This window comes from Emydura macquarii, unplaced genomic scaffold (genome assembly GCF_026122565.2).
Source record: "Emydura macquarii macquarii isolate MOO-44397 ecotype Brisbane River unplaced genomic scaffold, CSIRO-AGI_Emac_v2 contig_2897, whole genome shotgun sequence".
NCBI classification, from domain to species: domain Eukaryota; kingdom Metazoa; phylum Chordata; order Testudines; family Chelidae; genus Emydura; species Emydura macquarii.
The window spans coordinates 2,905,601-2,929,717 of NW_027133034.1; the positions used below are offsets into that span (position 1 = coordinate 2,905,601).

Here is a 24,117-nt window from a genome sequence, read left to right on the forward strand (position 1 = left end):
ACTGCAAAGCAATAGGGTTTGAACTGTGGATCCCAGTTTGACACAGGCTCAGACTCTCCACTGTCATGGAGTCCCGGGGTCTGAGCTCTGGGTTAGTGCTATTTGTGTGTAGATGAAGGGGGGTTAGGCTTGAGCCTGAGTTCAAACCCTGCTTTTCATAACTCTTTTCATACTGGGCTTACACTGCAGTATATAACTACGCTGTGTGCCTATACTTCAGCATATAGGGCCCAATCTAAGACCCATTGAAGTCAATGAGTCTCTTTGCGTTAACTTCAACAGGCACTGGATCATGCCAATTGTGCTTTATGGGCCAAAGCCTGTTGCCATTTAAATCAAGGGGAGTCTTTACATTGACTTCACTGGAACAGGATTTGGTCAATCCTCCTCCCTCAAACTTCTTTACAAACATTAATTAATTAGTTTTGTAACGAAACCTATCCCGGAAGAACTTGCAAAGCAGTGGGTTAACAGCCATTAAGAAAAGTGTCTGGCCATATAGAAGATTACCGGGTAATAGTATTTTTTGGCACTGAGATTGTATCACGACTTTCAAACCCTGCTGTGGTCAACTCTCCTTCTCAAAATGCTTTGGGCACTCCATGGCTGGTTTTTCAAAGAATTCATACTAAGTATGCAGTGGTGAACGTCTGGAAAATATTTCCAGCCACTTTATTGTACTTCTATTCTACACTAGTGCAATTCAATTGCACTTCAGAAAATGTGCTCTGGAACATGCAATATTGCACACCTCAGTTTCCAGGTCAAAAAAACCTGCAGATCAGATAGAGAAGTGGAACTTGTTTTTTATCTTGAAAATGCATATACACACTTAAATAGATCACTCTGCTCCCAGGCCTTTCCTCAGGAAATGAAATTACTCATAACAAATGAACATGTAATTGCACATGTAATAACTCATTTTGAAATTGCACATTTTGAGTGTATGAAAGACATCTTGTTTAGAAATGTAGCCCAAAACAGACAGTGAAATTCTCATTTCCATGGGGTAGGGAATTTTTGCTAAGTTTGAACTATTTCTCCTGCTAATACAGTTTTTATTGATCTATTTAAAAAAAAAAAATGAATCCAGTGTGCATATGCATTCGAAAAAGAGGTTTTCAAAAGTGAAATATTTTCTGTTTTTATTAGGTTTAAATTGCAGAAGCCTGGTTTTTTTCCCCCTCTCTTTTTTATTGTCTCTCTCCAGCTGTGCTGCAGCTGCATTTGTGTTTTTCTCAGTGCTACAGGCTCAGAATATCTTTCTGCCTGTGCCCATTTGTATCTGTTTGATTATATGCACGCTGTAATAAAGTGAACCTCTCCCAAATGCTATAGTTTGCTCCTTATGAATTCAGCAACCACAGAGTGCCTGTACGATTCTAAGAACCTGTCAATGCCAAGTGGCAAGGGAGTTCACTGTTCTGTAACAGTAACTCCTGACAGGCCTGAGAAACTCACTATATCTAGCACACTGCTTTCATAGTATTTATCCATAAAGAATATCATGTTAGATGTTAAATGAAAGCCAGCACCACACTGATCATCAATATTGCCGTGAAATATATGTGTAGATATTATGTAAAAAGTTATAAACATATAAAGAAAATATGTTCCTAAAGTGAGATTCCAGGCAGGGTTGACAAACAGGTTTCTGCCAGACAAAGGATGTATTTTCATCTGTCTGCCTCAGTTTAAATGTAAATTAGCATCATAGAATCGTAGAAGATTAGAGTTGGAAGGGACCTCAGGAGGTCATCTAGTCCAACCCCCTGCTCAAAACAGGACTAACCTCAGCTAAATCATCCCAGCCAGGGCTTTGTCAAGACGCAGCTTAAAAATCTCTAAAGATGGAGATTCCACCACCTCCCTAGGTAACCCATTCCAGTGCTTCACCACCCTCCTAGTGAAAAACTTTTTCCTAATATCCAACCTCGATCTCCCCCACTGCAACTTGAAATCATTGCTCCTTGTTCTGTCATCTGCCACCACTGAGAACAGCCTAGCTCCATCCTCCCTGGAACCCCCTTTCAGGTAGTTAAAGGCTGCTGTCAAATCCCCCCTCATTCTTCTCTTTTGCAGAGTAAACAAGCCTAGTTCCCTACGTCTCTCCTTATAAGCCTTGTGCACCAGCCCCCTAATCATTTTTGTTGTCCTCCACTGGACTCTCTCCAACTTGTCCACATCCTTTTTGTAGTGGGGGGCCCAAAAGTGGACACAATACTCCAAATGCGGCCTCACCAATGCCGAATAGAGGGAAATAATCACTTCCCTTGATCTGCTGGCAATGCTCCTACTAATGCAGCCCAATATGCCATTAGCCTTCTTGGCAACCAGGGCACACTGCTAACTCATATCCAGCTTCTTATCCACAGTAACCCCCAGGTCCTTTTCTGCAGAACTGCTGCCTAGCCCATCGGTCCCCAGTCTGTAGCTGTGCATGGGATTCTTCCATCCTATGTGCAGGACTCTGCACTTGTCCTTGTTGAACCTCACCAGATTTCTTTTGGCCCAATCCTCCAATTTGTCTAGGTCACTCTATATACTATCCCTATCTTCCAGGGTGTCTACCACTCCCCTTAGCTTAGTGTCATCTGCAAACTTGGTGAGGGTGCAATCTACCCCATCCTCTAGATCATTAATGAAGATGTTGAACAAAACAAGCCCCAGGACTGACCCCTGGGGCACACTGCTTTTTACCGGCTGCCAGCTAGACATCGAACCCGATGATCTAGCCAGCTCTCTATCCATTTTATAGCATCACACACAATAGAAGCCTCCTATTTGCATAGAAAGTCAACATGAAGTCACCACACCAGGGAATAAATCCTGGGCGGTCATCCTGACTCTGGGGACACACAATGGATTTGGGCAGATATAAGGAGAATGCAAAAGAAAACCTCTTTATCCTGCACTTGAGGATGTAATCAGGCAGCCTTGGTTGAAAATGCTGCAGAAAGGATTTGGGTGAGAATAGACAGCTTTTAAACTGTTGCTTAGCCCGTTAATGTTAAATTTAGTTTCTAGAAAATGTCTTATAATTTTGTTTTATGATGTAACCGTTCTGTTTCCATTATTGTCCTTACTATCTCTTAAATCTTATCCTTTGATAATTAACTCATATCTGATTTCACTGTACGTATATCTCAAAGCTGTGATATTATATAAGAGCTAAAACAATGAGAGTCCTGTAGCACCTTAAAGACTAACACATTTCTGTGGGCATAAGCTTTCGTGGTTACAACCCACTTCGTCAGATGCATGAAGTGGAAATCACAGATAGGAGGTATATATATACATCCAAGGGTAAGAAACATCAATGGGGAGGGCAAGTGCTAACAAAGTCAATTCAGTTAGGGCTGATTCTCAGTTGAATCAAACAAGTTGGTGTGTCCTTTGAGATGGCAAACATGGTATTTCTGTCAGTAGCCAATGACAGGGGCTAGATATCACAGGGGACATGAAAGGGGTCTGGAACCGAGGTTCGCCTGCTGTTAACCTGCAATGCAAAGTGAGGACTAGCATTGCCCAGATGTGATCTCTTGGGTGGCTAACAGACTTCAGGTGTTGGAGCTGACACCTAGTTAAGTGCCACTAAATCTCTCTCTGGCTGGAGGTGGGGGCAGGGGGTAACAAGATGACTCATAGTATTGGACACTCTGAGAAAGCATCACATCATCTAGCCAAGTGACTGGAACTATTTGATGAAAAAAGGAGCTGTGATCTGTTTGTACTACTGCTGAGCTCCTTGGAAAGGGATAAGCCCTTCTAACTTCCTGCTGTTTGTTCTCTGCAAATATTTGAGTACCAACATGAAATCAGTTTGTCAGGCAATGTTTTGTCTTAAGCATATAATCAAGAGGTCAGGCTGGAATAGATGTGGAAATGGAGAGCAGCGGGGGAGAAAAGCTGGTTGTGCAAGGTTGGTGAGGTCTTCACCCACTCAAGGGAACATATTGTACCTCTAAAGTCATTTAATTCCTCTGTTAACATTATTCTATAAACAACAAACTGTGAGTCTTAAAAGGCGGTCATTAACTTAAGAATCACAATTTTGGCTGAAGACTTTTTTAAAACGACCATTGTTAAGAGTAACACTATAATTGAAAGATTAGAGAAAAAAAATCTATTTTTCTCCAGTTTGTTTACACTGTGCATTTGACAGCACAATGTATATAGTGACTGTGGCAATGTTTCAAAATCAAGATGATAATATCTGTGGTGCCAGCTGTCTCCATGACTGCCAAACCATGCCAGGTAGTTGCAGCATTTCAGAGGTCACATAGGTATAGCGCTGTAAAGAAATCTGTGATGAAAAGTGCTATGGGAATTAGATATGGGCCTGAACAAAAATCCCAGATTAAATGCCTGGATCCAAACTTTATAGTTAGCTCTGTAATAATCTGTTTGGCTCAATCAAAATCCAGAATCTGAATACCTGAGGGTATGAAATCCAGACCTAAATCTGAACTTTCCCAAAGCCCTGAGTATTTAGAGTCCATCCTTTTTACTAGCGTTAAGATTGAATTGTGAATTTGGATCCAGAGTGCTGGTTCACAACCACCCTTATAAGTGCACATGAGTATTAATATTACAATATAAATTGGCACAACAAAGGGTGTAGAGTGAGAATTTGGTGAAGTACATACATGAATTGGGAGCATTTAAAAAAAGTTAGCAGGGTTGGATGTTCTCTATTACAATAGCTGCCTCAACAGGAGTGTTGTGAGACTATAGATTTACAGGAGGCAAGGCAGAGCTCCTGCAGTTCTTAGCATACCCACAAATGCCTCATACAAGTGTCTAAAAGGCACAGTATGAGTATCACAGCAATGGAATAGCCCCTTTTCTTATTCCTTCAATGTATCTGGTAGACAGATAGAAAATAAGCACTGTTCTCAGGGTTCCTGCTACTCTAATTTATCTATGTATTAATGCTGACTACGGTATACTCTCATTTACCTGAAACCCCATTATCTGAATGTCCTCATTATCCGAATCCCTGCCTTATCCCTCAGCATGAGATACATGCCCATTGCAACGTGTATATCATGTATCTCATGTAGGGGGACAAGGCAAAGATTTGGATAAAGCGGAGGTTCAGACAGCAGAGCAGAGACCCCCAGCCAGGACCGCGAGGATCGGGAGGGGGACGACAAGTCTCCAACCACTGGGGAGGCCATCCTGATGCTGAATGACTCCTTCACCTGCACTGTCATAGAAATGAGTGAGTGGGCTGTGACAGAGGGCACCCTGCTGTGCTGCAGGGCCAAAGACACCCTATAACTGTGATCCCGGCAGAGCAAAGCAGAGCCCTAGCCAGGGGGTGGGGTCTTTGCTCTGCCCCACCAGGACTACAGCCTGTGCCTTGTATCTACAGGGATTGGGTGTCATCAGCACCTCTGCAATCCTGTTATCGCAGGAGCAAATGAGTAGAGCAAAGCAGAGACCCTCAGCCAGGACTGTGGGGATTACGAGAAGAACAAACCCTCATCTGCAGGGTAGGCCATTCTACTGCTGAATGGCTCCGGCCCTCTTGATTTTTCCGAACTCCTGATTATCTGAATAAGAGCCATGTGCCCCCATGCTATTTGACTAATTGGCAGTCTAGGGAAGTACAACGTGGGGGCTAGGCACCAAAGAATTCCAGGGATGTCTCTACCATTGTGAGGTGTATGATGGGACAGCTGAATATTATAATGCTTGCAGCCAGAATTTAAACAGTTGTGTGCCAAAACTGCCCCCAGCGAGATGTAAAGAAGTCTCACAGTATTTACGGGCATGCAAAGATGGATATTTTCCTGTAACATCCTTGCCTAATTCTCCATCGTATAGTCTGGCACAGCTCTTAGTTAGCTACAGCAGGGCTCGAAGGAGCTATCTTTATGCACAGCAGCTTCTTTTGGCCTCTGGAATGATCCCACCCTGATAAGGGAGAGCCATGTCTGCCAGGTTGATAAGAAAGAAAACAGTATAAAAACTGTGTGATTTAACATCAGACAATGTGACTGGGATTAAGGGATTTTTTTAAAAATTCAAATTCCCTTATATTAATTAATATATGAAGATCCTTCTAATCTCTGCATTCTCACAGGCGTAGTAAAATGAACAAAAACTTGTTAAAGGATACCCCAAAATTTGCTTCTACTGCTAAAATGCAGGAAGAGTTGAAATACGATAAAATGCACATCATTCTTCATAATGTGTATGTAGTTTCTGTCTGTTAAATCTCTCTTACTCTCTGTCTGCACACTATATCTATTCTTTCTATTGCAGACCTCTCATATCCATCTATGCACTCCTTTTCTTTGGCTTTCCTGTGTCTTATCCTCTTCTCTTTGACCTTGCCTTTCCCCTTTCCTTCTGGCCTATTATTTATTTTTTCCCCTTTCACTGATATTCTGTTCCATTTTGTGATCTTTCCCCCTTTTGTGGTGTGTGTGCACGCACACACACACACACACATATAGTATTGCTTGTTTTTAAGGCCAAATGGTGCCTTCTAAAAGACAGATGTCATCAATGAGAGCTCTGTTTTGATCCAAGAGGGAAAAACTGGCCCTCACCTGTTTAGAGTTCAAGTGTTTCTGCCAGAGAAGCATCATTATCTGCTTGCCTGTAGGTTTCATGCTCTGCACAGTTGATCTGGGCCTTCCTGAGGAAGCTGTTTCTGCTAATGATTGGCAAGTGGTGCTGCTTGCAGAAGTGGAGATGGAGCAGTAAAGGGGCAGCAGACTAAGGCAGCAATATATCTGGCAACCTGTAGTTGGCATCTCTGTTTTGGTATAGAAATAGGGCAAATCCACTTGGCATGCAGGTAAATACTAGGCAGACATAAATGGCGGGGAAGGGTGAGTATTTCTGTAATATTGACACTTTAATCATCAAGGTTGTAGCTTATGTACAGTATCTACAATAATTTAATGATGAGATGACAAGCACCGATGTTATGAAGCACAATTGCTAATCACTGCTACATGGTTATTCATAGGCAGCACTCATTTCTGCTGGGACTTTCAAATGGAAATAAGCAGGCGCAGCAGGGTATGAAGCTGCTTGTAACTACAGAAAAATAAACGTATTAAAAATCAGACTGTATCTGTCCCTTTTCAAAAGTGTTGATCTGAGCAAAATATTGCAAGCTGTCTGTCTACCTCCTGAAATTGCAGGAATTTATACATTTGGACTGATGTGAATCTACAATGGATTTCAGAGAAAGGATTGAACTGTAAATTGAAAATCTCAGTTTAGTCAGCCTGTCAAAAATCAAGCCTAACAGAATGTAATGCATACAGTCCATTTAAATGTCTAAATAGTAATACCTAGCTCTAATATTGCACTTTTCATCAGTAGCTCTGAAAGCACTTTACAAAGGAGGTAAGCATCATTAGCCCCATTTTACAGATGGAGAAACTGAGGCACAGAGCAGTGAAGTGACTTGCCCATCAGGCCTGGGGTAGAGCTGGGAATAGAACCCAGATCTCCTGAGTCTCTGTCTCCTCTACAAGGCCACACTGCCTCCAAGTTACTAGGCTTGTAACTTAGCCAGTATTTAAAGCGTGGTTCTACTCTGAAATATTATTTTGTAAAAGTGACCTCAGGAGGTTCAATACTTATGGTCTCCCAATGATTTCTATATTAAATGTGCTCAGTTTACAAGTAAAAATATTTTTTAAGGGACAGCCCTACAAACTCAATTTCAGGTCTCAGAATCCAGCTCTCTTCTTTCCTTCTCACACATCACCTCCTGAATAAAGATTCTACAGGCTGACTCATGCCCTTAGTGGCACTTGTGCACCGCTGTCTTCAAATTAAGCTCTTATTGACAGCTGGGCAATGCTTCTTTTCAATGGGTTTGCACGCATGTAACTGGCAGGAATTTAATAAACAATATTGCTGATGATACATGAAATGGAGTAACACTGGTGTCCTTTTAGCTGTATTAGACTCTGCCAGGGGTAGAATATAGATAGTAGATCTGTTCGGTTAGGAAAGTGCATTTTTAAATAGTCACGTCTTTAAATCAGTAACTGGACAGTTCAAACCAAATCATCCATAATATTAGTATAAATTGTGGTTTTGATTACTCAACACTTCCCTTAACCATTTTGTGAACTGTTTAGAGAATGGGCCAAATTGTACTCTTATCTTAAAAGTCAGTAACTTTATTGGGATTGTACAGGTGTGAATGAAGGCAGGAATTGGCCCTACATTGACATTGTTTCCAAATGTTAGCACCATTTGCTGTTTCACTGCAGGTTTCTCTTTATTAATTTTCCCATCACCTCACACTGCTTGAAATTTTAGGCATGGATTGTATGAATTCTTTACTGCTTAGTTATGACTTGTAACAAGAATAAATGTTAAAAGCTAAGGGGCCATGCCTGCTGCTGCCTTAATGGGAGCAGAATGCTCATCAGCATGAATGGGAGTTTTGTGAGTGTGTGTGTGTACAGATGATTTGGGTGGCAAGACAGCATCAATAAGTGCTCTTCCGATATAAAGATATGTTAAAGACATTGGCAGGCTCATCTTGTTGTTTTTGTCAGTCACATTATGGACATCAGATAACATGTGCAACACCATTCAAAATGCAAAACAGAGAAGCTACTTCAGAGCCTATACAATTGATAAAATGTATGATGTAATACAGCACCTAAGATGATGAGTAAATAAGACTAGAGATCAATAGAAAGTATTCCAGAAATCAAGGGAATCATAAAGGGTAGTGAATGCGTGGGAAGAGATTTTTCAAAGCTGCCTAGGAAATCTGCACACCCAGTTCCCTGAGTGACTTTTGAAAATGTCAGTCATGATGAGGAACTGCATTCAGTTCCCTTACTTGAGATCTAGAAAACCATTCACATACCAGCTCCTTCTTCTTCATGCACTCCATGAGGATTATGAAGAGGTGCTGTGCCTGGGTTCGAGTGTAGGTAAAAGTCTTCTGGATAGTAACTAGTAACTGGTCCCTCAAAGACTCATTGATAAGTCTGAAATTCAGAAAAGCAGAGAAAATGCAGAAGTGTGTAGTTAAAACTGGCATTGAAAAGGATTGCAGTGTCAAACAAATGGCCACAGAGGTAAGAGTTAGAAAACAAAGAGCGTTAAAAGTTGTTCTGCACAGGATTGAAATGCATAGATTTCTTACAGTGTCTTAAAATGTTGTGCTGAGAAAATGTATCCCTTAACTCAGTCGTCCCTCATCTCTGAGATGTGATTTCAATTCTCAGATATCGCCTGACAGAAAGTCACTGAAGACTACCAGGTAAGGGGAATTCCTTAATGGAAGCAAGTTGATAGCCTAGAGTTGATGCAGACTGGGATTTCAGGATGAGCTGAACACACAGTTCTATCAGTGGGCTCAGGGAATTCAACCAGGGGTTCAGCTTGTGGCGATTTGGGGACATTTTTATTGCCAATTTTTTTTTAGTGAATATTTTTGTTGTTGTATTTAATAAATCATAACATGCCATATAAAATGACACCAAAAGAGCTACCATAATTATTCCCAACATTGCTACATTTCAAATACTGTTTGAACAGTAGGGTTTTTTATATGTAATTATACTGAATGATATTTTTTGCTCTGATTAAATCTGAATCATCTACGAAACAAAAATGGGCATGGTACTGAGTAGTAAGTAGCCAGAACAGGCAAAGGCTAAAGGTAAAATTTTCAAAGAATCTAAGGATACGTCTAGACCCGGATCAGCTGATTTAAGCTATACAATTGCAGTGTAAACAGTCGGGCTTGGGCTGGAGTCCAGGGTCTGAGATTCCACACAAGAGGGAGGATCTGAGAATGTGGGTTCTAGCCGGAGTCTGAACATTGACACTGCTGTTTTTAACCGCGCAGCCTGAGCCAGCAGACCCGAGGTTGGAGACTCATTGCCCTGGGTTTTTTATTGCAGTATAGACATACCCTAAGTAACTCAGGAGTTCCAATGGGACAATTTTTAAATGTTTATTAATAAAGATCATTTGTCAGTTGTGCTGCTGAAGGCACCATCTTTCAGATGGAAATTAAAACCTGGTTGTTGACTACCTGTTTTCACTGGATATCCCCCAGGCACTTTTTGCCAGAATAAAGGTGTTAATTCCACTGTTTACCAAGTTCAAATGTCTACTTCAATTCTATTTGCAAATTCAATTGCATTCCTTTTCTCTTTCTGTCTTAAACTGTTGTAGAGGATGGATTTTTCACTGTTAAAAGAGAAGCTACATTCCACACCAGAGCTGGCTACATTTCAATAGCTGATGAAGTAATTCATGTTTATCCTGCCTGTGAAGTTTATAAAGTGCTTTGGAATTCTTTGGGGGCAGAATGGCTTAAAAGGTGCAGCGTAAAGTTTACCCATTTAACTGGGCTTTTAATGAATTACCATCAAGCCACAGTGAGGACTTGTTGGAGGGCAGATAAAGGCACTGTAATTCAGCTCTATGGATGACTTAAGAAATTTGGTATTTGTTTATTTTTTAATCTTGTAGGGTTCCCTGAAGTTATGGTTCTGATTGGTGTCAGAATAAACCAATGCCTCTAAATTACTGATATGATAGCATTTACTTTCTCACCGTCAGCATAATTGTGTGTAACAATGATGAGGTCTCTGACTGTTAATGTGGTATTCCTGAATACTTTCAATAAAGACTCATAGGGCCAAATCCTGCAGCCGTTATTTAGTTTTGATTTCAACAGGAGTTAAGTAAAGACTAAGTTATTCGGGATATAGCCCGTAGGGAATATACTATAATACAAACTGTTATTGTTAGTTATGACACTTTAGGAATGAATGATGGTATTATTTCAATTCATGGAAGCAGTGGTGAAAAGCAGTCTATAATAGTGAAGTAAAGGAGAGACTTGCCAAAGTCAGGACTGCTCTAATAGACTTTATATTTTTCAGGTGTCAGCTGAGTAATTAACAAATTCAGAACGTCAAGATATTCTGTGGTAGCTATGTGTCATATCTGAAACCACAGTTATGATAGCCTAGATAAAATAAGCATGATTATCCAAAAATGCAATAGCAGGTACCAAGTAATTTTAGATAATACAAATTTTACATAATTGTGTGAACTTTGAATGTATTGGTAATGTATTCATATTGGAGGAAATGATTTTTCAGATAGTAGTTGTCCTCAGAGTGGAGATTAAATTCTAAAGAACAATAGGGGTGACACATTTGACCACTTTGGATATTTAGAAAAATAGTCTTGTGAATACATTTGATTTTGTATTGAACTGTTTATATCTCACATTCTGCTTGCAGATTCTTTCCAGCAGCAGACAGTCACTGAATAGGAAAAGGAAGATTCAAAGTGCATTCCCCATTAACTGAGCCCAATCAAGAAGCCATATGCAAGATTTGCTTTTGGCAAGTTTAAGCTTTTAGAAATTTAAAAGAAGCATTTTTTCCTTCCTTCTTAGTATAATGCTAGTACTTCTAAGGTGCCTTGACATCAGAATGAAATAGTATTCCATGCAATATCAGTACATGAACCAAAGTTCTTGACAGCTTAGAGCCTGATAATTGAGACTATTGATTTGTTGTTCATTGTTATTCTGATCTAGCTTACAAATTAGTGGGTTCAGTAATTTAGAAAATGTATCTTTTGAAGTGTGAAAGCCTCTATATACTAAAGCAGTTTGCTCATTTAAAATGTTGTAGTTTTGTTTTTCAGCTTATTAGATGTCAGAATGTTTTTAGTGTAAGTCAATATTAATCAGATAGGGAGTATTAGAACCAGAAAATTTTGACAGATCCCATTTTATGTTAGATAAAAACAAAGGTTTATGATTTTAAAACCCTGCAGCAATTGTAGCGAGGTAGCAGAGTATATAATAGTCAAAGCTGGCTTAAGGTAATTGCTTTGGGATACCCAGAAAAACACAGAAACTCATTTCATGTGGTTTGCCAGTATCACAGAAATTTGTAGCGTCACATGGTCACCTTTGGAGTAAAGAGGTGGAGAAATGAAAAGATCCACACCAAAAAAAAAAAAAATGTAGTTGGAATCATCTCCTCTTCAGAGCTGGTTGGGAATTTTTCCATGTAACTGCAAAATGCTGATGTGTCAAAACCGAAACTTTCATCGGGAAGGTTTCTCAGGTCTCAGATGCAATTTCTTGTCAAAGCAAGAGAGAAAAAGAGCACCGCCCCAGAACAGCCAATAACCCAGTAGTTAGGGCACTTATCTGGGACATGGGAGACCCCGCATCAAGTCTCTGATCTGAATCAGGGACTTGCTCCCGGGTCTCTCACATCCCAAGTAAGTGCCCCGGCCACTAACATATTGGCTGTTCTCTACATGCAGTGAACCTATACTTCACTTTGCTACGTTGCCAGTCATTCCTGACATTAGTCTGCCTGGTCCCCCTATGCAGATCCAAATCCCATTGAGCATCATCTGCAGAATGCTGCACAAGAAGGGGCATGGAGATAAAGCTGTGCAGGCAGCTGAACCTCCTTCGATTGGGAGTGGTGAAAGCTTCACATCGAGGATTCCATATACATGAGGATCTTTGAGGCATAATATGGGCCACTGCATGGAAGCATCTGTAGTTAGATGCTACAACACATGGAAACGTGAGGCAACTTTTCTGCATTCCTTGTGGTCTGAGTTGCTCCCAATGCATCACTGCTGTTAGCACATAGCTGACATTGGATTATGCACCCAATGAAAACAGCTAAGCTTCAATATACCGAAGCACATCTTTTTGATCATAGCTAGGTAGGTTTCCTTAGCTCAACATAATTCTTGTCTTGCAAGTTAGTATGTGACTTAAATATACAGGGCCAACCCCAGAAGCCCTTATTCAGGCAAAACTTTCTTCAAAATCAAAGGGAATTTTGCTTTAGTAAAAACCGAGTAAAAAACAAATGTCTTGTGCTCTGTAAAATGGTGTGGAAAGGGTCCAATATTCTAAAAGTGTGTTTCAGAACTAAGCTGGGTTAGTTAACATGTTTTATTCCATCCTATAATGAGAAAAAAATGCATAGTAAAAGGCAGTGGATATTGCTAAAAACACCCATTGAAGAGATTTTGAAAAGGTATTGGTACCCTACTGGGAAACCTTACAGAAGCTGTAATAAGATGTCGTGGCCTATGGACATGTACAGCAAACATTTCTAAAACTCTTTAAGTCCTTACCCCAACCATGTTTAATTTCCAAAAAAAATAATCTAGAGCCAAATTCTCAAGTTTTTATTCAGTAGTCAGCTTTCCCTCAGGAAAACTCCTTGATGTCAGTAGGAATTTGCTTTAGTAAACACTGAGCGAAAACAGGATAAGGCTCTCGGGGTCTGGTCCATAGTTTTTCAAAGCAGCCTTAATTTTTCTTTCCCATATTTAAGTTATCCAGACCATATCATCCCAGAGATTTTTTAAAAACCAAACTCCCTGAGGAAACTAATGGAAGCTCTTTTTAAAAACCACTGGCATGAGGTAGTAGCTGTCTAATTACAGAGAGGCATGTCTTCCTGTAGCATGACAGCTTGCAAACTGGTTGTTTGTGTCATTTGTCATGTGACCTCTCACTTAATTTTCCATGCTTATAAATGGTGCCTGTTTATATCAGAGTGGTTTGTAGGCCTTTGGTCAGCTTCAATATTTTCCTTTTTAATGTCTTGGTGATGCAGCAAACTGAAAATAATTATATCAGAAATAGAAAAAAAAAAAATGCCAGGGTTAAAAACTGTCTCTTTCTAACAAAGCATACGTAGCCAAAGTCAAATAAACTTTGTGTTAAATGTAAAATAATTTGGTTCAAGACTAAACATTTTCGCCTAATGACCCTAACTGTACTAGCAGCTGCCCAAATAAAGGATCCTTGATTGTACTGGACTCTTGCACAATCTGTTAATTAAAAAAAATATATACATATGATGCACATGAAAAACATGGCATAAACAAAACAGGTAATTGTACCAGTATCTGCAATAAAATCACAGGAAATTGCAGACTGCATACAGAATTAGGGCACACAACTGCATGTTTCACATATACAAATTAGCACCATTTCTAAAAATACAGTCCTCTATGTAGAAGCCTAAGAGGCATTAATTTAATGTAAGGCTCTCTGTGCTGTCACAGGTAATTGAGGTTAACATTCCCTGACTCTGTTCTCCAATTGTTCATACTTTGTTATCCTAGTGGAGTTTTGGGTCTCTAATAGATTCTCTCTTACGTGTCAAATATCTAAAAACTTGCCAAAAGGAGGACCTGCTATCATCTCTGTCCCTGCAAAATAGAGTCAAGGGACAATATTCTTGCATGGTTGATATTGTTTCTTTGAAAAGGATAGTAAATATATAGGCCTCGATTATCTACTCTGTATGAGTTTATCTGAATCAGGGTTGGCTGATCCTGGCACAAGTTAGGGCAGGGATCTTATGTGACTGGAGGATTGCTCTGCAGTGGTCTTCCCCATGCCCTGCCCAAACAAGCCTGTCTTTCTAACACTGGGCTAGATGTTGTGTAAGGCCATTTTTGTGCTGCTTTTGATAGATACCTCTATCTATTGTGTACTTGTTATGGAAACTTCAGTGTTTTTAGGGTTTTGTTTTCATGATCATTATGAGGATTCTGTTTAATGTTATTTCATTTATTTCTGGATAATTTTCATTCCATGTTCACAAATAATTCAATAAGCAATATATGAAAAACCCATTCAAAATAATCTTATTACTGTTAAGCAATCAAATAAAAAGCTACATTTAACAAATGTAAAGGTTTGGCTCATAACAGAAGCATAGAAACTGAGTTAAGACTCTCCTATCATGCTAGGTTTATGTAGACATTACCACAGTAGGTGATATTTCCACTCATATATATTTTAGTCCTTTAAAGTACAATGTGTTGCAACATAAGTGAAAGATAAAAGTGACTGCCTTAAGTGAGAATTTACATTAAACCATTAATATTATTTTAATGTATCTTTTGTATTTAATTTTCTTGACTTCCCATCTCAAATACTCCACTAAAATACCCACTAAAACAAGGAAGACACCAAAATACTTCTAACGTGTCATTTTAGAAAAACTGGGGAAAGAGGGAGGTAATAGCAAGATCTGGTTTCCTGTGGTATTGTTGGGTTTCACTTTAAGCACTTTTTTCAACTGCAAAATTAAATATTGCTTAGACACCATGGAGCTATAGAAAAACCTTGGATTGACAGATTAAATAGGGAGTATTACCCCTCATTAAAAAAACAGATTCAAGAAGCTTGGAGCTGGGCATCTCTCACTGGAACATAGTTCTGGGGACAAATGATGAAAGTGGAGGGATTATCAGGCAGCTGTAAACAAGGTGAAGTTGGACCGGTTTCCAAAGTTACTGCAATATTGTCAGTTCCAGAAAATTCAATTTGTTGTGTCATTTGATAGTTAAGGTCTCTCAGCTCCACCTTAAATTAGTGGTATGCTTTTGAAAGATGGATTTCTGGGAAGCAAGGACAAGTCCTAACCTGAGGCAGGAGGCAATGCCCATCTACTCCCCTAGTCCATCCCCTGTTACAAATGGCACCACTGCTCACAAGGAGAGACTGAAAGACTTAAGTATCGTGTTTTAAAGTTCAACAGCTTGAGAGGAGATCTGTTAACTATAAATGAAGGGCACAAAGGGGAGTGAAAAGGATTATTCCCACTGGACTCTAATGTTAAAACTATAACTAGTAGGATCACATTAAAAAAGATACATTTAACTTCAGTATTAGGAATTATCAGTATCCTCCTTGCTTGGTGGGTTAAACTAGATGATCCATGATCCAAATAGGCAGGTGCCATCCCTATATTTAATTCTATAATTTATTAGAAGCTTAAGGTTAATAGGGCTAAAATTAGTCAGTCAGTGTTCCTATTTTAACATTTTTATAGTACCTTAACAAGTCTATGTTAGTATTTTAACTCCTTTTTAACAAAACAAAACAAAAATGATGGTTCCTCATGGCAAGAATTGACAAATGGGAATCCTGTCCAGGTGCACTAGATTAACTGTTAAAGTGCCAACCCTGACAATGTTCTTTCAATTTTAGCTTTGTTTGGCTGCACAACTGCCTTCTGTGTGGCAGGGTGGTCCAAGGCACATGGACATTGCCATTCTATAATATTTTAGAACAGAGATATAAAGTCATTTGATGAAGAAAGCAATCATGCAATAACACTCCTCCCCTTTTCCAACAGCAAGGTCAGAACCCTCCAAATGCATTCAAAATGACATGGATTATAAATATACATATATATTGCTGGGATATAGGTTTGCAGTGTTATGCTAGATTCATTGGAAGGAAATGTCTAATGTGTGTAATGTTTCTCAAAGAGTTTATATTATATGACTGACAGAAATTTCACTTCTGTGCATTTAAAAAAGATAGGAACAATTGCTGAGAAATCATGGTAATAAGAGCATAATAAGAGCCAGAGTAAAATAATCCAACATTTTGTGGTGCTTTTTTGTAAACTAGCCTATTTTTCTCTCCAACAGCATTTTTTTCCTCCTGTCAATGCCAACAGATAACCAAATAGAAAAGCAGCACGGTATCATTTGCTGAGTGTAAAATTTGACTTTTTTTTTTTTTTTTTAAACCAAGAAATCAGTTAGTACTTTCAAATATAAATTGATAATTATAAGAACAATTAATTTTCTAACATATCACATAGCCATTACAGTATAGAGCTGTGTAAATAATTCATTTTTTGGTTACTGGCTATACCAAAAAATCGAAATAAAAAATAATTTGGGGTCAAACAAAATGTTTTGTTTTAAATAAAATGAAACATTTCATGATGTTTGAGTGTTTTTTACATTATTTACTTTTATTTTGTAAAAAAAATTTGGAAATAAAGTAATTTTGAATAAAAAACAAAGAATTTTGATTTTGGAGAATTTTTTTGATTGAAACAAAATTCATGAAATGTTTGTTATCCAAATCTGCATTGTTTGGTGAAAAAAAAATTAAATGAAAATTTCACCCGGTACAGAGTAAAGGAGTAAGATGTTAAATGCTATTGTACTGGAATGCACTGGTAATATTATACAGTAGTAATTTAAAAAATAAAAGATAAAAATAACCCTTTATAACAGATTACTTTGGTGAATTTTTATCCAGATCTGATGATATTGATTTGGATATTATATATAAGTCTGGCAGAATTCTAATTTTACTTTTTTTTAATAAATTTGATGGATAATATCAATGTTTATTTTTAAACTTTTAAAAATTGTATATTAAGTTAAATTTTCACCGTTGTGCAAAATTACAGGTTTTAAGCATTTTTTATCAGTTTAAATCTTCATTGTTGTGGGAAGTTACAGATGTGTGAGTATGAGTGTGTCAGGCAATGAGGGAGGTCAGACAATAATTATTTAGGGACAGTAGATATTGAGATTCAAAAAGTTAAAACTTTATAACTATTAAAACACAAATTGTCAACATCACATGTCAAAATATAGAAAATAATATGCTTAAATCAAACTCTAAGTTCTCAAGCAGCATTTTTTTTGTCTTTGCTTGTCTGTTAATTTTGGTTATTATCAACAGAAATATTTTCTCATCGGTTTGTATGTGTACGGTAAAATGGACGTTTAACAATATTTACCACCGATAAAAGTCTAATCCTTCCAAGCCTAATTATATATTTGACTCAGTTAGAAGGGAATGTTTTACACAATAATTGTATAGAAAAGTATTGTATTGTAGTATCAATAATTTTAAAAAAGATGCAAGTTGCCTCAGTGTTCCTAAACAGACCTTTCTTGCAGCAAGGTTGATAAGGATTCTTTGATAAATATATCAATGGCAGATATTTCATCTTCACTAAGTCATCAAATAATTATTGTCAGGTTTTGGAACTTTCACTTTAAAATACTATGAGTGAAATCATGCCCTACTGAAGTAAATGGGAGTTTTACCATTATCTTGAATGGTGCCAGGATTTCACTGTAGGAAATCAAGGTGTTCAGTACATGATTTCATGTCCTAGAACATCACATTTAAAGTTTTATTTGGTACCACTTATTTTTTCCTATTTTGTAGATGTGGGGTGGACTCTGCCTTAGGGACAATATTGACCTAATAGCAGTATAAAAAGGTCAAGGATGAGTCACATTGCTAGCACCAGGAAAACCTCATGTGTAGCAGTTACTGATATTCCATATACAAATTATAAGCGTCATATCCACAATGCTCCTAAACTCATCTAATGGAAATGAAATCCTGATGTTACTCTGCTCAATGCACTCCCTGCTAAATTACTGTACTCTTCAAATAAATAGTAAAATAAAGTAAATACTTTAAAAATAGTAATAATAAATCTAGTGGTAAAAATGAGAGACTGGAGGAAATTATTTCATTAAAGTCTCTGCCAAAATTAAAAATAGACAATATTTTGATATCAATAAATGGTGAGATTCACTCCTATGTAGAGGGCCAACACAAGGTATATGCAAAACTTAAATCCTATTTTGAGTGCTTAAGTAGGACTTATGTAGCACAGTGGCCTTGCGCTGACCTTCCACATGGGGGGAAATTTCATCCCAAAAGTGTAAGATACAATGTGACTTACATATATCTTATTCATCATGGCAATGAGCTGCATAAGAAAAATATTTTTTATTCACAAAGTATTGCACATGATTTGATCTTGGCTAAACAAAATGTTCCATTCAAAGCATATTCTAGCATAGATCAGGGGCTCAGTCTTTCATTCCATTTTATTCCTTTCATCCCCCAAACTCCCATTTGACTTCAGGATGAGACAATAAGGGCCGGTCTATGCTGGCGGCAGCAGTCGACGGGAGATAGCTACATAACTTGTGTATCTCCCGTGGACGTACTTATGCTGATGTACCACGGTGGCTTCATGGCCTTACTCCTTTTGGGGAGGTGGACTAATGGTGTCAACCAGAGAGCCCATCTCCCATCGATTGAGTGGATCTTCACGACCTGCTCAATCGATCCCGGTGCATCGATTGCCAAAGAGCCTGCAGTGTAGACAAGTCCTAAGACACAGATTCTCAAAAGGTGGCTAACTCCCATTGAAATCAATGGGATGATGCACATCCATATTTACTTCCAAGATGAACTAAACCTACACACAAGTTTAGGATGAAACATCCATTAATCTTTTACATCATTATGATTGCATAAGTCTATTTCCATTCCTCCCTAAACTTCTGTCAGATATGAAATAGGCATCAATAGCAAGCCTGGGCCTGCGCTTTATGCATATATTCCATCAGGAAAGTTGATAAGATGTACTGAATCCACCTAGACCAGTGGCTCTCGAGCTTTCCAGACTACTGTACCCCTTTACATAGTCTGATTTGTCTTGCATACCCCCAAGTTTCACCAGAATGAAGAATGATTTGCTTACAAAATCAGACATGAAAATACAAAAGTATGACAGCACACTATTACTGAAAAATTGCTTACTTTCACATTTTACCTCTATTTATAAAATAAATCAACTGAAATATAAATATTGTATTTACATTTCAATGTATAATATAGAGCAATATAAACAGGTCATTGTCTGCATGAAATTTTAGTTTGTACTGACTTTGCTAGTGCTTTTTATGTAGTCTTTTGTAAAACTAGGCAACTATCTAGATGAGTTGATGTACCCCCAGAAGACCTCTGTGTACCCCCAGTTAAGAACCACTGATCTAGACAAGGCACCTGATACAACTAAAATGCTTAACTTTAATTGCCTCTCTTTATCAATCTGCATTTTAAGTATGCCTAAAATACCCTGGAAAATAACTCTTCTCTTCCCCTCAAAGAACAGCTCCTTTTTCTTTGCTCTGGCTGACACAATAGAGACAGAAGACAGACTTTGGCATACTTCTGCATACAAGGAAATCTCTTTTGGACTGATGCCCAATGTCCAAGAGGATAATATACACTACACTAAATCACATCACAGTCTTTTAACTGTGTGCCATACCATGCTGCAATCAACAGTGAAGACGAGTTGAAGGATCTGGTCCAAATCAAGCTCTCTACATTGTTCAGTCAGCTGTCTCCAGATGACTTTAGTATTTTCAGTACTGAAGATGTGCAATGACTACTGCCAGCTCTAGTGGTACTACTTGTGGTAGTGGATATTGATGAGGCTGGACCTTGCAGTGAATACAGCCTTCTTCTTCCCCCCCCTCCCCCCCCCAGCCTGTTGTGATTCATCTGTACCTTTGTATCAGTATTTTAAAAAAGAAGTGGTCACAATAAACCTTTTACTTCACAAAAGTGAGTTGAATTAAGCAGCTTTGTTTAGTGGCTAAATTGCATTAATCAAAGGAAAACATGAGAATATCATCAACATGTAGGTTTTCATTAGATAAATATAGCAGTTTGTGCCTGGCTAAAGTGTAGAACAGAAAAAATACCCCACTGCACTGTGATGGAACAGAGCATTAAATAAGAGTCTGATTGGGTTTACAAGCCTTTGGTGTCTCTTGAAAGAGGCCCACAGCCATGATGCTTCCAACCCCATTACTGACTTGAGCAGGAAACCCAGCCAAGTCAGAACAGTGGCATAAGGGTTTGGTGTTCAATCTCAGCAGAGGGTTTAGCCAGATTTCTCAGAGGCCTCTGAGTGGAAAGTAACTGGGGGAAGCCCTAGAATTCCTATCTGCACCTGGTGTATTGATGAGTCCATTTAGGCTTACTGTTTTAAGAAGGACCTGGACTCCTTTTTGGGTCCTGGGAAGCAGAAAGGTCTTTTCTGACCAGGATCCATTGAAGGGACCTCTGGAGATGTGAGGGGATTTTTACATTGTTATGTGTTTCCAGACTATTAAACTGGATCAAACAAATGCAGCTGGAGTCTCTTCTAGTTTTGTTTTGGTCGTTCCAGGAAACACTAAAGCCACAATTTTGCACTCCAGTAGGACTCACTCAACTCTTTATACTTCTGAGTTCCATGTATTTTGCTCTGTGTTGGTCTTTGAGAGGAGACCTGATAAGCCAAGTTGCTCTTTTGTTCTGCTTGGACATTAAAGATCCTAAGACACTTTAATAAAAGCAGGAGTTTGCCTGAGGCGCATTGCTAAATGTTTTCCTCTTGTCCCACAGCTGTTTGCTTGGCTGTCATCCTCCCACAACAGAAGTGGCTGCATTTCATCAGAGAAGTGATTCTTACATGTACAGTTTATAGTTTCTGAAGTACTCTGGGATGGTTCAGGTTAGCAGGCACTATATAAACATACGTGGTATGAAAACAATTTGACTAGCTAACAAAATCCCATTAAGATATAATACCTAAATATCATAGCAGTCATACTGAGTAGATGTCCTCAGTATACTATGATCCTCCTTATTCAAAATAAGAATTAAAATTCTCAATGGAGAAGCCACAGGGAATTTTTCTTACTTCCTGAAAACAGACTGACCCAAAGGCAATTCCTAATAACCATCAGAAGAGAGTGTATATCTCAACTGGAGCACATACATATTGTGTGTTATTCCTTAGCCACAAAGCACATTCTACTACATTGACTTGAATTCCTTAAGGGTCTCATCCGTCTAAGTGTAGAGCTGATGCAATAGTTAAGACACTATTATAAATACTTAGACTTGGGGGATTACATTTGACTATTGCAACCATTTCCTCTTCTGTACGGAAACATTTGCTTAAGCAATGAGATAGCGTTAATCTAATCTTTATTTTTTTAAATGCAGGATTTAATTAACAATAGACCCTGAGGGCTGCACACCACTATCACAGTATGCACGATTCTATAAATAGCAGCAATTTAAAGTTGCTTGTCAGAATGCATGCATGCATGCAGGGCAGGGGAATGGGAGGGCATGTTTGATTACAAATCAAAAGTTTTTGTGGATTTACTTGGTGGAGAGCTGGAATTTAACTACTAATTTAACCACTTCAACAATTCAGGGGCTCATACAGATTTTATCATCCTGGGTCCAGTTCCAGCAAAACACTTAAGCATGTCTTTAGCTTTAAGCAGGTAGGTAGTCTCAATGAAGTCAAATGCCTATAAACAAAAATGCCTATATATATATATATATATGTAAGTTCCTATATTTGGAAAGGATAAAGTGAGGAGCAGGATGGGAAGCATGCAAGAACCTGATCTTGCATTAATGACATTGCAGTTTTGCACCCAGCAAGTTACTCCTGCCCAGTAGTAGGAATATGGCATAAGAGCTAAGAGTATCAATAACATAAGTAGGGTTGGATTTAAGCTTATGTCTCCTCTGAAAATACATCATCCCTATCATGTCCTGAAAGTAAGGGCACATGAATGAAAGGAGCTTGCTACTGCTTAATGCAAATGGCCATGCCTAGAGCTTAACCTTACTTACACGCACCTGTAGCCTCTCTTTACACTTACATTGTAGTACAACAACCTTCCACGCACTGCTGAAAATTTTTCAAGATCAAGGTTATAAAGTAATCTCCAATATCAGCATTCAATGGAAGTTTGCAACAGCTATATTAATGCAGATTCAATATGCATAGTGCTCTTAAACTCACCTTAAGGAAAAGCACCACACACCTTATTAGCCCAACTTTTTTTTTTTTAAATGTGCAGTTACTTTTATATTGAGGAAAAATGTAATTGGGCCACAAAATTGACTTAACTTCAAAGTTATTTCTTATTGTAAGGTTGTGTTTCAGGACTCTCTGTGATCTATTTCTTCTTAAAATACATCATTGCAGTCATGGGAAATAAAGACAGGGCCCAGTTCTATGATGTATGGAGTGCTTCGGGCCTAGCTCTTATCATGATGCAGGACTGGGACCTTATGGTGCAGCCAAACAACCTCCTATGACATGAGGCTATCAGAGTTTTGCTTACATTAGAATGCACAATAATTTGAGAATCTGTTTTATTGTGCAAAATTTCCTCCCTTTATATTGAGCAACTGTCTTGTAGAAGACACTGTAAGGGATCCTAAAGCTCCAAACCTACAATAAGAAACAGCCTTCAGTTTTGACCATGGCAGTGGTCATTTCAAGAATAGTTATCTCCTCTATAAAATGCTTACCTTTACAGAGAGCTACTGCACTTCCCTGTTATAATATTTCTATATTAACATTCTTAAATAAGAAGTTTTAAAGCATGTTTTGCTAATTTAGGAAAACAATTAACAGGTAAATGTGAACGGTGGGAGAGAGGGGAGACAAGATAGAACCTTGAGGGAGCCCGTCCATAAGGGCCCTTCATACAGATGAGCAATTGTCCAGTTCTACACTCTGGGATCTCAGGAAAAAAAGAGTGGAGCCTGAAGCAAACTCAAGCAAAAATGACTATGCTTTGTCCTCTACTTTCGGACCTGGCTCTTCACCCTTGGAAACTCCTCAAAAGAAATGTTAATGATCATATCCTCAAAGAAATTTGAGACTACCTCACAGCATTGCCGAGTATACACATTTATTGTGTATGTACAAAATCAGTACATTTGCAGCCTGTAGTGAGTAGGCATTTAGAACACTGAAACAAAGAGATTGATAATATTGATATTAATGTGCTGAGCCCATAAAATAGTGCTGCCATGAGTGATGTGTGATTTCTGAGTGATTCAGATCGGACAACCAGCGAATAACCAGGAGAAGATACTTTATGATTTGTAGAAGTACACAGCTTGCAGAAAGTAGCCAGAGTTTGAGTGTTTCTTGGATTATACACTCTGGCTGTGTAAAAGGAGAAAAGAAAAAAAAAAGAGGAGAATTTAGTTTAGGATGTAATTTGGACTTTTAAAATCAATTCGTATTCTGAAGGACAGAGTTGCCTTAACCTACTTACAGAGACTCAGTTCAAAAGAAAAATTTGTAGCTGCAGTCACAGCAATTTTTGTGCTATGTGTATACTACTATCAGTTGTTTTGTTTGTGCCTTATTTTAAATGGTATTTGAAAAAAATCACAAAGGTTAATAAAATCAGGAACAGAATGACTCCTCAATGAAAGTAGAATTTACTTTCTTATGTTTTCATGAGCACATTATTGGAGTTTTATACTTATTATTCATAAAAAAATAGTATGTCCCAGTCTCATTTTAGACTGACATCTTTACACTTGGAAGCAGATGCTGTGTGATTAGGACATCCTCAAGTGTTTTCTTAAATATATTAACACTGCAGCTGTCA

At 38.4% G+C, this 24,117-nt stretch overlaps 1 protein-coding gene across 4 annotated transcripts in view; it reads right to left on the bottom strand.

Moving 5' to 3' along the window:
- The window catches only part of TRPM3 (transient receptor potential cation channel subfamily M member 3), a 593,929-nt gene that overhangs the window by 100,451 nt on the left and 469,361 nt on the right, over positions 1-24,117 (bottom strand). For all 4 annotated transcript variants that reach the window (XM_067569296.1, XM_067569294.1, XM_067569295.1 and 1 more), the window contains exon 8: positions 8,870-8,993. In XM_067569296.1, the coding sequence (XP_067425397.1) occupies positions 8,870-8,993 (124 nt within the window). The remainder of the gene's footprint in view (positions 1-8,869; positions 8,994-24,117) is intronic.